Source organism: Amblyraja radiata, chromosome 2 (genome assembly GCF_010909765.2).
Source record: "Amblyraja radiata isolate CabotCenter1 chromosome 2, sAmbRad1.1.pri, whole genome shotgun sequence".
Taxonomy (NCBI): Eukaryota; Metazoa; Chordata; class Chondrichthyes; order Rajiformes; family Rajidae; genus Amblyraja; species Amblyraja radiata.
The window spans coordinates 34,054,054-34,071,689 of NC_045957.1; the positions used below are offsets into that span (position 1 = coordinate 34,054,054).

At 43.4% G+C, this 17,636-nt stretch overlaps 1 protein-coding gene across 6 annotated transcripts in view; it reads right to left on the bottom strand.

The window, feature by feature from the left end:
- dip2c (disco interacting protein 2 homolog C) overlaps positions 1-17,636 on the bottom strand; it is a 539,567-nt gene that overhangs the window by 200,824 nt on the left and 321,107 nt on the right. For all 6 annotated transcript variants that reach the window (XM_033044735.1, XM_033044743.1, XM_033044718.1 and 3 more), the window contains 2 exons: positions 6,590-6,700; positions 1,114-1,239 (listed from right to left, as the gene is read on the bottom strand). In XM_033044735.1, coding sequence (XP_032900626.1) covers positions 1,114-1,239; positions 6,590-6,700 — 237 coding nt within the window. The remainder of the gene's footprint in view (positions 1-1,113; positions 1,240-6,589; positions 6,701-17,636) is intronic.

The following is a 17,636-nucleotide window of genomic DNA, read 5'->3' on the forward strand; positions in this document are numbered from 1 at the left end:
GTCAAAGTCACCTTTAGTTTAGTTTAGTTTATTGTCACGTGTACCAAGGTAGAGTGAAAAGTTATTGTTGCGTGCTAACCAGTCAGCAGAAAGACAATACGTGATTGCAATCGAGCCATCCACGGCGTAGAGGTACAGGATAAAGGGAATAACGTTTAATGATAAAGTCCAGTAAAGTTAAATTAAAGATAGTCTGAGGGTCTCCATTGAGGTTGATAGTAGTTCAGGACTGGATCATAAGCCTTTCTGAAATTACATCCTCTGCCTGACTTCTAAAGGTTTCTCCAAAAACAATAAGGTAAAACAGCAAGACTTATCTTTCTTAAACTCAGATGTGCGATCTTAGTTCTCCATGATCTTATCTTGACGAAAATGCTTCCATTAACTCTAGCCATAATGAACACATATTCTAGATCACTTTTGCTACCCTTTAAAATAGGAGTAATGTTTGCCTTTCTAGTCCTCAGGCATTCCTCTGCTAATCAATAATGTCCAGAAGGTCATTTTGCTAAATTTGGTACTGCTAGGGACAATGCAGGCTTAAGTCATAATACAAAGATAGATACAAAATGCAGGTGTAGCCCAGCGGGTCAGGCAGCATCTCTGGAGAACATGTATAAGTGACGTTTCGGGTCGGTACACTTCTTCAGACTGATTGCAGCGGGGGGAGCGGGTAAAAAAAAGGGAGACTAGAGGGTGCGGGACAAATCACGACTGGCAACAGATGACATCAAGTGCGGGGGGTCCCGGATAGGCAGATTGTTGGCTAGAAGCAAGTGTGAACCCAAACGAAAAACATAGTTGTGAACTGCAAAGCTTGTTAAAGGGTTTTTGATGGGAGGGGGGGGGGAAGAAACCAATACAAGATTGGCCAGGTTTCAGTGGAAGGGAGGGGAGAGGGGGAGGGGAGTGGGGTGGATGGGTGGGGAGTGTTGGGGGAGAGAAAGGGGAGTGGGAAGGATGGCATTTGTAGAAGTCACCAAAAAATTGGAGAGTTCAATGTTCATACCGTTGGGCTGTCAGCTACCCAAGTGGAACATGAGGTGCTGTTCCTCCAGTTTGCTTGTGGATTTGCGCATCATAATTCAATGGATAAGAGCCATTTTGCTTTACCTGGAGGTGTGTAGGCATCCATGGATGTTTGGACCACCAATGAGCGTCGCTTAGACGGCATGGGAACAGCCATCTTTCTCTCTTTGTGTTTGGCAAGGGCAGCTTGCACTGCCTCTGTGTGTACGTCTGAAATAAGAAGGGCGCAAGTATTAAAACTTACAAAAAATTAAATCCACATTACACCCACTTCTGAACCAAAAATCACATGAGATGTACATTTGCTGAAGGCATAAGGCTCAGTTATAAATCATTAATGGCTACTTCTGCAACTTCCGTTAATTAAGTAGAGTCTTCATGCAGTCAGACCCCAATGCAAACATGCAGTTTAAATAATTGCATTATAAAAAAAGTAACCTAAAGTCACTCTTTGACACTCCACAAAGATGCAGATACTCTGCTGATAATGTCGACGGGTGAAATGTACTGAACCTTCCTTTATTCCTCATTAAGCCTAGTTATTTCTCCATTTCACTAGTCTGGTCACAATAACACTAATTGAAGGATTGGTAATGTTATGGTAAAACTGAGATGATGCATTGGTTACAATCTTCAACTCCAACAGGTTCTTCTGGTTGAGAAGTGATTTTGCACTCAATGTTGTTACCATGAGTCATCAAGTCCACCCCGCTTCCTCCAACTATATCTAAAGTGATATCGTTCATCGTGGCACCAACCGCAAGATGCATTCATCAACCGAAACCTCAAAACAACCCAGCAACCCAGCCCCGGATAATGGGCCATCACCTATTTGATTCTCCCCAAGGGAATCAAACAGAAAAGCAGAGGCATCCAAGTGTAGCAACCTGACATTTAGTCTTGATTTGCAAAGGCATGTTTGGAACAGCTCAATGATATTAATCAAACACTGCTCACTCTGCTCACACATTGTTTTCATTCCCATGGTTCCAAAAGGATTTTGCTTTCTCAGCTTAGATCAGTGAAAACAATTCTCAATTCAAAGTCCGTGGGCCATGAGTTCAAATCCCAGTACAATATCTGAGAACTGACAGTGTTGATCAAGAGGACACAATGATCCCAAAGGAGGGCACCATTGGGAATAGCTCATTCAACAATGACAATATATTAAAACTAATTAACCATGCTCATTAACCAAAGGGAAACAACGGCAGCAGATTAATCTTCCTGCTTCCCCTCCACTGAAAATATTTTAAACAACATACATTCTATTGCACTTTTTTCCCATCAATAGAAATGTCAGCATTTGTTACCCATCTCCAGAGTTTATATATCACATATATGCAAGATTGAGAGAGATTGAGAGAGAGAAAGAGAGAGAAAGAGAGAGAAAGAGAGAGAGAGAGAGAGAGAGAAAGAGAGAGAGAGAGAGAGAGAGAGAGAGAGAGAGAGAGAGAGATATATATATATATATATATATATATATATATATATATATATATATATATATATATATATATATATAAATGGGCGGCAATATCCAAGGGATATGTTATACACACACACACACACACACACATATATAATATCCCTTGGATATCTTCGCCCATTTCTGTGGCTGATATGGGTTTGTTAGTAAGTTTGCAGATGTCAACAAATTTGCTGAAGGGCCTGTTCCTGTGCTGTACTATTCTTTGTTCTAACTGTAGAGAAGCAGTCACAAGCTTAACCTGCAGAGGATGCTACACCTGCCATGGAGTCATAGAGTCATACAGCATGGAAACAGGCCCTTTGACCCAACTTGCCCACACTGACCTACATGTCCCACCTACAGGCATTTGGCCCATATTCCTCTAAACCTGTCCAATCCATGTACCTATCTCAATGTTTCTTAAACGTTACGATATTTCCTGTGAATAGTACCTGCCCTTTCACTTGTTTCCCTCCCACAATCCATGGTCAAACATGCCTGTGTTCAAGAAGGAACTGCAGATGCTGGAAAATCGAAGGTAGACAAAAATTCTGGAGAAACTCAGCGGGTGCGGCAGCATCTATGGAGCGAAGGAAATAGGCAACTTTTCAGGCCGAAACCCTTCTTCAGTCTGACTATTTCCTTCGCTCCATAGATGTTGCCGTACCCGCTGAGTTTCTCCAGCATTTTCGTCTACATTCAAACATGCCTTCCAGGTGGAGCAGCAATTCACTTGCACCTTTTTCCAATCCAATGTGCTGAATTCAGTGTTCACAATGAGTTATCTCCTGTTTTGGAGAAACAAAAGGCAAAACTTTGTAGATCACCTCCACTCAGCCTGAAAAGGTGACTCTGAGCTACCAGTTCCCCATTCATTATTCATTTCCAATTCATCATTCCAGGTCCACTATCATTGCCCCTTGGACTAATCCAACAAAGCCCATTGCAAGATCAAGCAGTACCTCAACTTTCGACTTGCCATGTTACATTCCTCGGGACTCACTAAATTCAACAATCTCAGATAACCAGCCTTCCAGTTCGGTAATAATGTCATCGTCTCTCCATCATTCTCTATTCACAGATGCCGTCTGGCCAACTGTGAATCTCTTTTATTTCAGGTTACCAGCCACATTGCTCTGTCTCGCAGCTCCAGCAGTTCCCCTCCCCCCCTCTTTTTCCCTCTGTTCTTATTCATCTCCTACTTTTTTTTAGTTTTAGTTTTTTAGATTCAAGATACAGAGTGGAAACAGGCCGTTCGGCCGACCAAGTCCACGCTGGCCAGCAATCCCTGCACACTTACACTATCCTGCACACACTAGGGACAATTTACAATTTTAACTAATCTGTCTGTCTTTGGAGTGCAGGAGGAAATGTGCGCAGGTCACGGGGAAGAACAAACAAACTCCATACAGATGGCACCTATAGTCTGGATCAAACCCGGGTCTCTGGCGCTGTAAGACAGCAACTCCACTTCTGCGCCACCGCATTGAAGCAACAACCATGAGGTACACCCACGCCTCTATTTCCTGAGGAGGCATTGAGTCATTTCTCAGGACACTGAGGGAATTCAGCATGTCTACAATGACTCTTACAAACCTCCACAGATGCATCACAAAAACCATACTGTCGGGATTCATCACAGCATGATTTGGGAACAGCTCTACCCAAGACCGCAAGAAGTTGCAGAGTTGTGGATGCAGCCCAGTCCATCACACAGTCCAGAACCCCACCATCTATACATCACGCTGCCTCAGGGGAAAGCAGCCAACTGAATCAAAGACCTTTCCCACTGCAGACATTCCATCTCCTACCTGAGAGACTGGGGTTGAGAAGTAAAAATAGATCATCCATACCAATCTAGAATCTATCAATCTCCACCTTAAAAATATCCATTGACTTGGCCTCCACAGTCCTCTGTGGCAATGAATTCCACAGATAGACCACCATCTGACTTAAGAAATTCCTCCTTCCTCCTTTCTAAATGTACATCCTTTTATTTTGAGGCTATGGACTCTGGTGCTGGACTCTCCCACTACTTGAAACATCCTCTCCACATCCCTCTATCCAGACCTTTCAAAACCAGGGAGGGCCTCGTTGAGACTATATTGGGATCATAGAATACAACTTTGGTTTCCTTTCCTTGCCCTTGAGGGAGTCCAATGAAGATTCACCAGATTGGTTCATGGGCAGAGATGGAATAGTCTAGGTCTGGATTGTCTGAGTTTAGTTTGGAAGAATGAGAAATGATCTCATTGTAACCTATGCCATTGTTCACAAGAGCTGGATGCAGGGAGATGTAGGGAGATTGTTGAGGTGTCTGAGATCAGGGGACGCCGTGGCAGAACAAAGGGTGGGACCAAGGTGGGGAGATGAATTTTCACATAGATGAGGAATTTTTCTCGACCATGGAAACACAATCAATGATAGCAGTTGATGAACTTCAGGGTGTTAAAGGAATCAAGGGATCAAGGCAGACAAATGGTGCATGTGGTAGATAGAACGCCCTTGAATACAAGTCTAGCATACTCCCGTTTTTTTACTTCTTACGGACTTTAGCTCTGTAATTTGTCCCATGTTATGTCATTATGGCAGGAATTAACTTTTATTTCTTGATTAGTAATCTGCCACTCAGAGCTTGGAGTAGAAAAAGAGTCACGTATTTAGCAGAAAAGAAAATATAATTTAAACAAGATTTATACCACTAATTAATATCATAACAAGCATTCATATTGGTAGGAAATTGGAGTGCTCAGATCTACATTAACTGCGTTTTACTTTATTTACAATAAAACTTTAAGATGAATTATGAATTAGAATGTTTTCCTTTCTCATGGGACAGCCAAATGGGAAACATAATTTCATCACGCACACTACTGTTTGTGTGGAGCACTAATTATAGTGAGTGTGCAGTCGTCATTGTTTCTAAATCACAAATCCTAATTATGAAGCCTGCATAAGCAGTCTTTTGTTTCTATAAAGCGACCATTCATTACCAGCCATATTTATGTGGGGTTAATTGCAATATTAGTGATGAGATATGAAGTGAAGAAATAATAAACCACGCAAGTGTTCCACTTTACAGGAGGTGGAAGGAAAATCTAAAGGAACGATATCATCCGAGGCACAAAGGCAAGGGGATGAGACCGGGACGCAGGATTGTTAAGGGAAAAAAAGCATGAAAAAGGTTTAGTTTGGTTTAGAGATATTATGCGGAAACCCTTTGGCCCACTGAGTCCGTGCCGACCAGCGATCACTTGGGCTGGAAGTTTGGAACCTTCACGTGGTCCGCCCTGTTTCGACTAATGCAATCAACTCGACGTGCACAAACGGAAAATCAAATAGAACAAGTTGTCCAACAACTTTAGGCCACACGAAAGAAGAAGAAGAAGAAGAAGCAATCACCTGTACACTAGTTCTATCCTACACATCATGGGCCAATTTACAGAAGCCAATTAACCGACAAATCTGCTCGTCTTTAAAATGTGGGAGGAAACCGGAGCACCCGGAGAAAATCTACACGGTCACGGGGAATGCATACAAACTCCGTACAGGCAGCACCCGTGGTCAGGATCGAACCCTGGACTCTGGTGCAATAATGCATCAACTCTACCGCTGCGCCACCGTGCCGCCCCTACAGGTCTTGGCGTTTAAGCTCTGGGTAGGGGGGGAGTGACTAGTGAATGGGAGGTGGGAGATGATGCTGGTAAGAGGCTTGCTCTAACATAACGTAAGATTGTTGACAAAGTTTGTCACAAATGACATCTTTGGTCTCATAATTTGTTGTACATCTGATTTAGCTCCAATGTCTTGAGACACGAGGCTCTAACATCACGCAATGGCAAATAAATGGAGTTATTAGCATAGCAACGATACTCATGTCAATCACTGATGGATAAAAATCAATTATATTAAAAGGTGTATATTTAGTTCAAGGGAGGGAGAAGGACAAGAATCTTTTCTACGGGCTTAGTAACATCATGACAGCCCCAACCTATGTCATCGATTCCACACCTGTAAAGGAAATGTTCATGCAGAGGGACTAATCGGGTGGCTTGTGTTGGAAGGGAGACACCTGAGGTAATTGCTGACCTGATCGGTACCGCTCATCTCGGGATCCCGATGACCGGCGGCGATGGTACCTGGAGGAGGAGGATGGGGTAACGGGTGTTCGCCGCTCTTGAGGCAGGGACGGTTCCACTCCTGTCAAGGCAGAAAATCCACAGTCACTACAATTCTTCGTTAACCCATGCAAACTTCAGTCTGATCATCTCCTCTTCTTGCGTATCCTTCCTCCATGTTTCAAATGTTAACATTGCTGTAATGATGATGATGATTCAGATCCTAATTAACCTTAAACTTTAGTCAAATTTACAAACTTTTACATAGAACCACAGAGTTGTACAGAATGGAAACAGGCCCTTTGGCCCAACTTGCCCATGCCCCATCTACACTTGGCCCACCTGCCAGCATATGGCCCACATCCCTTTAAACCTATCCTAACCATCAGGTGGCGCCCGCAATGACTGCCTCGCCAACAATCTGTCTCGTCCCTTCCTTCTTTGATGTTTTATAGTATGTTAAATGTATGTTTTAGTGTACTTTAGCTTGTTTTATGCGGGGGATGGAGGGTTGGGGGGGAACTTTTTTTAATCTCTTACCTCGATGGGGATACAATTTTTTTCCCCAAATCGTATCACCGTCCGCACTGCGGCCTAACATCAAGGAGCTAGCGGACTCTTGCTTTAGATCAACTTCAGGAGCCCCAGCCACGGGAGCCTGCAGAACAACATCGTGGAGCTGGCGATCCCTGTCGGGGATGGACCTTGGAGCTCCAACCGTGGGAGCCTGCGGACTTTAACACCGTGGAGCTCGCGGTCCCTGGTTAGAGACCGACTTCGGGAGCTCCAAGCCGCAGGAGCATCGATCGCCCCGAAGCGGGAACTTCGAGCGCCCTGACGTAGGGGCTTCAATCGCCCCGATGAGGGGGCTTTGATCGCCGGCTGTGAGAGCTTCGATCGCCCCGATTGCGATGGTTCGACGGCCCAGACCGCGAGAGAATAAAGAGTAAGGTTAGACTTTATTGCCTTCCATCGCAGTGAGCAATGTGGAGAATCCACTGTGGTGGATGTTTATGTTGACTTTTATGTAGTTGCCTGTCTTGTTGCTTCTTCTTTAGTATGGCTGTGTGGTAATTCGAGTTTCATTGTACCTTTCTTTCTTTCTTTTAAAATGTTTATTAATTTTTTCAAAAAAAAAAAAAATGATGAAGATAACAGTGATATTAATACATAGGGATCAGGATTACATTAACAACAAATGTAATCTAGGTATGAATCCAGTGTCAAAATACACATTGGGTTTAGACCTCCCGGTCTCTATGTACATATAGTTAAATGTTTAAAAGAGAACTTGTATATATAAAAACAAAAAAATAAAAAGAAGGAAAAAAAGGAGAAAGAAAAAGAAAAGCAAAATAGCAAAACAAGCTAAAATAAGCAAAACAAAATCTGGGCTGCAAAGAGTTTCAACAATTTAGATCATTGTTTGTCGTGAAGTCCGTTCCACCGTATAAAGATAAGAGAATTGTCATTACAGTTGGAGAGGGATCAATTTATATCGTGTGAAAATATTGAATAAAGCTTCCCCAAGTCCTATCAAATTTAACCAAGGGTTCAACAATGTCACTCCTAATTTTTTCTAAATTTAGACATGATATCGTTTCAGAGTACCAATGGAGTGTGGTCGGAGGATTAGAGTCTTTCCATTTAAATAAAATAGTACCTTAATTGGTACATGTGACAACACACAGACCTTTGAACCTTTATCCTTGCACCTGTCCAATAGTCTTTTAAATGATATTATAGTACCTGCCTCAACTACCTCCTCTAGCAGCTCATTCCATTTAACCACCACTCTCTGTGAAAAAGTTCGCCCTCAGGTTCATCTTTCCCCTCTCACCTTTAACCTATATCCTCTGGTTCTTGAATTCCACATCTCTGTGCATAATCTATTCCCCTCATGATCTTACACATCTCGATAAGATCACCCATCAGCCTCCTGCACTCGAAGGAACAAAGTTCCAGCCAACTTCAGCAAGATCCTCATAATCACTCTGCACTCTTTCCACTTCTTGGAAGTTACATTATTATATTTTCAAAAATATCGAAAACTGAGTGGGAGATTTCCCCACAGTAACAGAGAACGCTGCACCCCTAGGAAGAGACGTGGCATGGTCGACCTGGTGCTGATGCATCAGGGTGAGTGAGCAGCTCTCTGTTGGGCCAGAGTTCAAGGCATTCAAAGGTGGACACAAAATGCTGGAGTAACTCAGCATCTCTGTAGAAAAGGATTAGTTTCAGGTCGAGCCTGACCCGCTGAGCTACTCCAGCATTTTGTGTCTATCTTTGGTGTAAACCAGCGTCTGCAGTTCCTTCCGACACATTCACAGGCGACTTCAAGCAAGAGTCCAACTCATTGGTTAGACCACATGTGTGTATAGTTCTAGTCCCCACACTACAGAATGGATAAGGTAGCAATAATACTTTGTGGTTGCACCAAGGACTTCATTTTTCTTTAGCACTAGTATCATGATTATTAGTTTATTGATTTTTAAATATTATATATTACCTGTGTGCATTGCATTTATAACCCGTTATGCTGCTGCAAATAAGAATTGCATTGCTCCATTGTTGTGTACATGTGAAAATTAAGCACTCTTGATATGCTGAGGTTCTATAAGGCACTGGTCAGGCCGCATTTAGAATACTGTGAACAAATTGTGGCTCCATATCTGAGGAAGGATATGCTGGCTGTGCCGAGGGTCCAGAGGAGGTTTACAAGAATGATTCTAGGATTGAGTGGGTTATGATATGATGAGCGTTTGACAGCACTGGGCCTGTACTCGCTGGGGTTTAGAAAGTTGCGGGGGGACCTCATTGAAACTTACAGAATAACAAAAGGCGCAGATAGAGTAGATGTGGAAAGGATGTTTCCACAGGTGGGAGAGTCTAGGACCAGAGGTCATAGCCTCAGAATTAAAGGGCACTCTTTTAGAATGAGATGAGGGGGAACTGCTTTAGTCAGAGGGTAGTTAATCTGTGGAACTCAAAGGGCTGTGGAGGCCAAATCAGTGGATATTTTTAAGGCAGAGATGAACAAATTCTTGATTAGAATGGGTTATGGGCAGAAGGCAGGAAAATGTGATTTAGGCTGTGGGCCGAGGAGCTTTATTCTGCAGTTTCGTGACCCAAGTCACCAAACTACATGAAATTTTCACATATTGTGTAAACTTTTTTATATAAATCACCCCTGAAACTCGATATGAAGAAGACTTGCACATTTTTTTATTAAATTAGAGAAAAACGGGAAAAATGTCAGGAATTTTTTAGTCAAATCAAAGCACGTTTAACATTGAGTTGTCTGCCAGTTGGCCAATCACATGCTTTGTTTCAGGCTAGCACACAAAATGGCTGAGGGGGCTCACAGATGCCTGTTTTACTGGAGATTCCGATTTGTTGTTCTTTGGAATAAATGTCGTGGAAACTTGCAGCAGGTTAATTGTATTTAGTGGGAAAAGCATTAAAAAGGCTGAAGAAAGTGCTGCAGTGGATTAAAGTGCAAGAAAGCCTTCAAAGTCCCTGCTGATGTGCTGGAACACAAAGAAGGACCCCATGAATCAACTAACTGAAAGGTAAGATTAAAGTCTGAATTTATGAAAATCTATCTGTATGGACTTTAATTAATTTAATTGCACCCTTTATAATGTGAATAAATTCATTCATTCATTCATTCATCCGGGGATCGCTGGTCTGTGGGCGAAGGGCCTGTTTCCGCGCTGTATCTCTACACTAAATTAAACTAAACATAGATAATGTGGGACCGAGATGAGAAAAACTTTTTTCACACAGAGGGTGGTGAATCTCTGGAACTCTCTGCCACAGAAGATAGTTGAGGCCAGTTCATTGGCTATATTTAAGAGGGAGTTAGATGTGGCCCTTGTGGCTAAAGGGATCAGGGGTATGGAGAGAAGGCAGGTACAGGATACTGAGTTGGATGATCAGCCATGATCATATTGAATGGCGGTGCTGGCTCGAAGGGCCGAATGGCCTACTCCTGCACCTATTTTCTATGTCTATGTTTCTATGTTTCTATAATTTGAATTGAATTTGAATTGAATTGAATTGAATTTGAATTTGAATTGAATTTATTTGCCACGCAACCAGGGTCGGTGGTATTTGGGTTGTCAGCAGCGGTACAATAATAAAGAACACACAACTACAATAAATACAGCAAAACGGAGCGCTCCCCTCCAGCGAGCCCCAGCGAAGGCTCGCCCGCTCCACGCCGAGAGTCCACGCTGCGCCCGCCGCTGAAGCCCCGGGCGCGTCTCCGGAAAAGGCCGCGCCGATCCTCGTTGTTAGGCCACGGGGAGGCGACCTGGAAAAAGTCGCCTCTCCGTGGAGGAGTTGGCCGAAGCGGTTTCCCCCTTACCCCCCCACACCACCCCCCACACAAAACACACAAAGGAACATTAAACACATACTTTGAAACATACTTTAAAACATACTAAAAATTGAAAAGACTAATGCGCTGCTGACAGGCGCAGTCACTGCAGCGCCCCCACCTATAAGCTTCACAGTCAGTGTGGACGAGGTGAGCTGCAAAAGCCCTAACTCAAACAGCAACGTCCACAGATGAGAGGGCATCACTGTCCTCTGATGATAAGAATATACATCCACATCACACTTACGTCATTATGTCTGAAGGAAACACACATAAACACTTTTCCGAGTTTAACTGAGTCACTACAGGCTCAGTTTGTTGGCTGGCTCAATACTGTCACTTTAGTCTTACTTCATTTTGATGTATTCATTTTCATTTGTACTTCATTTTGATGTATTCCTTGTCGGAAATGAGGATGTCATTATCTCTTGACTCACTCCACATTGTAAACTCTGTGATGATGCCAGGACTGGATTCATTGTACGGTGCCTCAGTGCCTAAGGGGTGACTCTTACTGTAGTCATTAGTTCGACATGGACATTTCTGACGTACTGTAACTCTGGATACAGACACAATTCCTTTGCAGACTAATTCACTGAGATGCCATGACTCAATTATAAAATTGTTCAAGGGTCTGATGACTCCAACACTCAGATGAAAGTGCTTGCCTCTTCCTCAAAAACCTCACCCTCTGCTTCCATTGACACTCCTTTACTCTCTCCTCCAAATTAGGCTGCGCCCTTCAATAGTGTGTCAAGACAATAATGTAGTGACTTCTCTACCAGGGTAAAAGAAATGCTGGATGTGTTCAGCCACATAGTAGATATTACATAAAATCAGTCCATCGATGATTCATTGTGGTGAAGGTTACCTTCAAATAGCTTCTGCTAATATAGTATCGGTCTCTCCGCCACCTTACAAGATGATGTGATGGAATCAAAAAGACACTTGAAGCCGTTTTAATGCGTAACATTTCCAATCACATGTTAAGTGAACCTTAGTCCAATGGTAATTCTCTCACTATTGTAGCCAGAACAAAAATCTATCTCTTCCCTTTGATGGTACACTCTGTTGCCCTCACAACGAAGTACATGTCGGACGTCAATCTGGTTTGAGGACTCATTGACGACAACAAGGAACTGTTTGATCTCTTTGTGACAAAAACCAACACACACTGACTGGAATGTAGAAACAAATAACTGCAGTTGCTGGTTTATACCAAGGATAGACACAAAGTGCTGGAGTAACTCAGCGAGTCAGGCAGCATCTCTGGAGGAAAAGGGTAGGTGACGTTTCGGGTCTCTTTCCTCCAGAGATGCTGCCTGACCCGCTGAGATACTCCAGCACTTTGTGTCTATCATCAGACTGGAATGGATGGATCAGTCGTTTCAATGTTTGAGGTGGTATCTTAAGTGGAATTCCTCTACATTGCTGTCAACTTAGACAAATGGTTATGAATTCCTTCAACTCTATCACTTCTTGACCAATATAACCATTGCAACTAAGAACAGTAGTCGGCCACTCGGCCCCTCATGATTGCTCTATCATTGAACAAGATGATGCCTGATCGAATAGTGACCACATCTCCACATTCCTGCAGCACAGCAGTGACCTTTCACCCGCTTGTTTATCAAGTCACTTCTCTGCCTTAAAAATATTCAAAAATCGCTTCTACTGTGGAGGAAGGGAGTTCAAGAAACCAACGATCCTCAGAGCGAAAAAAACAACCTCCTTCTGCAAGCACAGCAGTAGAGCTACTGCCTTACAGCACAAGAGACCCACATTACAATCCTGACCATGGGTGCTGTCTGTACAGAGTTTGTACGTTCTCCCTGTGACCTGCGTGGGTTTTCTCCAAGATCTTCGGTTTCCTCCCACACTCCAAAGATGTACAGGTTTAGAGGTTAATTGGCTTGGTATAAATGTAAACAGAATTGACCCTGGTGTGTGTAGGGTAGTGTTAATGTGCGGGGATCGCCGGTCGGTGCAGACTCAGTGGGTCGAAGGGCCTGTTTCTGCACTGTATCTCTAAACTAAACTAAACTAAACATATCAGTGCACAGCCAAGAAAGTGCACCAACACCAATTCAGAGAGATGCAAGGTGTTGGCAAGTGGGTCTTTCTCTGTGAACTGTACGGCCACACAGAGTGTTGTAGAACGGAGAAGATAAGGACTACAAGTGCACACTTTCTTGAAAGCACAATCACAGGTGGATAAGGTGGTGGAGAAGACTTTTGGACATGCTGGTCTTCATCAGTCAGAGACTTGAGCACAGAATTGGGAATGCTACGTAGCAAATGTACAAATGTTGGTTAAGCTGTAATTGGACTACGGTCATCAGTTTTACTCATCCTGTTATACTAAAGATGCCAACTCGCTGAAAAGGATATAAAAAAATATTAACAAGGATGTTGCCAGGACTCAAGGGACTGAGCTACATGGAGAGGTGGGCAGGCTGGCACTCCATTCCTTGAAGCATAGAACGCTGATTTATAGAGATATAGAAAAATGTGAGTGCATAGATAGGATGAATGTACAGAGTATTTTTCCTACAATTGTAGAATCAAGAAATAGAGGGCATATGTTTAAGTCCAGCAGGGAAAGATTTAACAGGAACCCGAGAAACAACTTTTTCATACAAAGGGCGTATGAATAAGTTCATGTTCATAAGTGATAGGAGCCGAATTAGGCCATTTGGCCCATAAAGTCTTCTCCACCATTCAATCATGGCTGATCTATCTTTCCCTCTTAACCCCATTCTGCTGCCTTCTCCACATAACCCCTAACACCCGTACTAACCAAGAACCTATCCATCGCTGCCTTAAAAATATCCATTGACTTAGCCTCCACAGCCTTCTGTGCCAATGAATTCCAGATTCACCACCCTCTAGCTAAAGGAATTCCTACTCATTTCCTTCCTAAAGGAACGTCCATTAATTCTGAGGCTGTGACCTCTGGTCCTAGACTCTCCCACTAGTGGAAACATTCTCTCCACATCCGCTATCTACTGTAGGCCTTTCATTATTCGGTAAGTTTTAAAGAGGTCCTCCCTCATTCTTCTAAACACCAGTGAGTTGAGGCCCAGTGCCATCAAACGCTCATCATACGTAAACCCATTCATTCCTGACATCATTCTTGTAAACCTCCTCTGGTCCCTCTAGCAGTGCCAGCACATCCTTCCTCAGATGTGGTGCCCAAAATTTCTCACTATACTCCAAATGATGTCTGACCAGTGTTTTTGTATTCTAGTCCTCTCTAAATAAATGCTAGCATTGCATTTGCCTTCCTTACCATCAATTCAACTTGCAAATTATTTTTTGGGGAATCCTGCGCCAGCAGTCCCAGGCCCCTTCACACCTCTGATTTCGGAATTCTCTTCCCATTTAGAAAATAGTCTATACCTTTATTCCTACTACCAAACTGCACAACTTCACATTTGTCTCGAGCTGTTGAGTAAGTGGTTGAAACAGATTAAAAAAACAACTAAAAAAGTATTGGATAGGAAATGTTTAGAAGGATTTGGGTCAACCATGCACAGCTGAGATGGGCATCTTGGTTAGTGTGGATGAGTTAGGCCTAAGGGCCTGCTTCTGGTATGATCTGGTGTGGTATGATCCTATGACCCTGACTCTCTGGGAGAAATTTAAAGGTGCATGGTGAATATTTCTAACAAGTTGCCAGAGGTGGGCGTGGAGGCATATACTAGTACACCATTTAAAAGTCATTGGGACAGGTTCTGGGATGGGAGAAGAGAAGAGGGATGGGGCCTAATAGGAGAAAACAGGCATATACAACCACATCACACCATATTGAAAGAATGGGTCGACTGGGCTTGTATTCACTGGAATTTAGAAGGGTAAGAGGGGATCTGATAGAAACATAACATTCTTAAAGGATTGGACAGGAGAGATGCAGGAAAAATGTTCCTGATGTTGGGGGAGTCCAGAAGCAGGGGTCAAGCAGTTTAAGAATAAGGGGTAAGCCATTTAGGACTGAGATGAAGAAAAACTTTTTCACCCAGAGTGTTGTGAACCTGCGGAATTCTATGCCACAGAAGGCAGTGGAGGCCAATTCACTGGATGTTTTCAAGACAGTTAGATTCAGCTCTTAGGGTTAATGGAATCAAGGGATATGAGGAAAAAGCAGGAACTGATTTTAGCGGATTAGCCCTAATCATGTGGAATGGCGGTGCTGGCTCGAAGGGCCAAATGGCCTACTACTGCACTTATTTTTCTATGTTTCTACGTTTCATTTCCTCTGAAGGTAACATGCATCAATATTTTTCAGTGATACTGAGTCATTACGGATTTAGTCACGTGACTGGGTAACTTTATCACTTTAGTCTCAATTGTGTACTTAATTTTGATATATTCCTTGTCGGAACTGGGATAACTCATCTCCTCTGAGCTCACTCATTCTAAACTCTGAGCTAATGCCAGGACTGGATTAATTGTAAGTTAGTTACCTCAGTGTCTACGGGGATGACTCTTGTTGTATTCATTAGATCTACATGGGCATTTCTGCCAGAACTTTAGCTTTTAGTTTCAGAGATACAGCGTGGAAACAGGCCCTTCAGCCCACCAAGTCTGCACCGACCAGCAATCGCTGCACGCTAACACTATCCGACACACACTAGGGACAATTTACATTTATACCAAGCCAATTAACCTACAAACATGGTGGAAACTGAAGAATTCTGAGAAAACCCATGCAGGTCACGAGTAGAACGTGCAAACTCCATATAGACAGCACCCGTGGTCAGGGTCGAACCCAGAGACAGGTCTCTGGCGCTATAAGGCAGTAAGCTCTACTGCTACATCACCGTGCCACCCCAACTCTTCAGCCAAACCCGTTCTATTACAGACTATTTCACAGAGGGCTCATCATAGAATTACATTTGTGCTCATAGAAACATAGAAAATAGGTGCAGGAGTAGGCCGTTCGGCCCTTCTGCCACCATTCAATATGATCATGGCTGATCATCCAACTCAGTATCCTGTACCTGCCTTCTCTCCATACCCCCTGATCCCTTTAGCCACAAGGGCCACATCTAACTCCCTCTTAAATATAGCCAATGAACTGGCCTCAACTACCTTCTGTGGCAGAGAATTCTACAGATTCACCACTCTCTGTGTGAAAAATGTTTTTCTCATGTCGGTCCTAAAAGATTTCCCCCTTATCCTTAAACTGTGACCCCTTGTTCTGGACTTCCCCAACATCGGGATCATGTGTCTGATGACTAACTCCAGCACTTGCCTCTTCCTCAATATCCTCACCTTTTCCTTCAGCTGATGCCCCTTTGTTCTCCCCTCAAAGTTAGGCTGCACCAAGCTCAATTGTGGGTAAAGACAATGAAGCAGCCCAGCTCTAGCAGGGTAAACCCAATGCCGCAGTGTGCAGCCACATAGTAGATATTACACAAAATCAGTCCATCGATAACATTTCCAATCACATGTTAAGTGAACCTTAGTCCAATGGCAATTCTCTCACTATTGCAGCCAGAGCAAAATCCATCCGTTGTCTTTGATGGTACACTATGTTGCCCTCACAAAGTCGTACATGTTGGACTTGAATCCATTTGAAACATATTGAAGAGAACTAGGAAATCATTGACTCCTTTGTGGCCAAAACCACAAGGGTTGATTGGAATGGCTGGATCCACAGTTTTCATGCTTTAGTTTAGTTTAGTTTATTTTATTTTGGAGATACAGCGAGAAAACAGGCCCTTCGGCCCACCGAGTCCGCGCCGACCAGCGATCCCCGCACATTAACACTATCCTACACACACGAGGGACAATTTACAGTTAACCCAAGCCAATTAACCTAAAAAACTGTGTTTCTTTGGAGTGTAGGAGGAAACTAGAGATCCTGGAGAAAACCCACGCGGCTCCCAGGGAGAATGTACAAACTCCGTACAGACAACGCCAGTAGTCAGGTTGGATCCCAGGTCATTGGCGCTGTAAGGCAGCAACTCTACTGCTGCGCCACCGTGCCGCCCGTAGTGAGGTGGTATTTAATGTGGAATTGCTTTGTTGGCAAACCTTAACTCCACATGTAACCTCAGAAAGCCTTTGAAAAGGTGCCACATGGGAGGCTGCAAAGGAAGATGAGAGCCCACGGTATCAAAGGGCAGATACTAACTTGGATATCAGGTTGGCCGGATGGCAGAAGGCAAAGAGTGTCAATAAAGGTTTTTTTTTCTGCTTGGCTGCCAATGACTAGTGGAGTTCCACAGGGCTCGGTGCTGGGCCCGCTGCTCTTCACGTTGTATATGAATGATTTGGACGAGGGGATTGAAGACTTTATGGCCAAGTTGGCGGATGATACATAAATAGGTGGAGGGGCAGGTAGTGTAGAGAAAGCAGGGACTCTGCAGAAGGACTTGGATAGGTTGGGAGAGTGGGCTGAGAAGTGTCAGCTGGAATATAGTGTAGCAAAGTGTGGAGCCATGCATTTTGCTAGTGGGAATAAAGGCATAGATTATTTTCTAAATGGGGAGAGAATTCAGAAATCAGAAGTGCAAAGGGACTTGGGAGTGTTGGTGCAGGGTTCCCAAAAAGTTAATCTGCAAGTCGAATCAGTAGTAAAGAAAGCAAACGCAATGCGAGCGTTTATTTCGAGAGGGCTTGTATA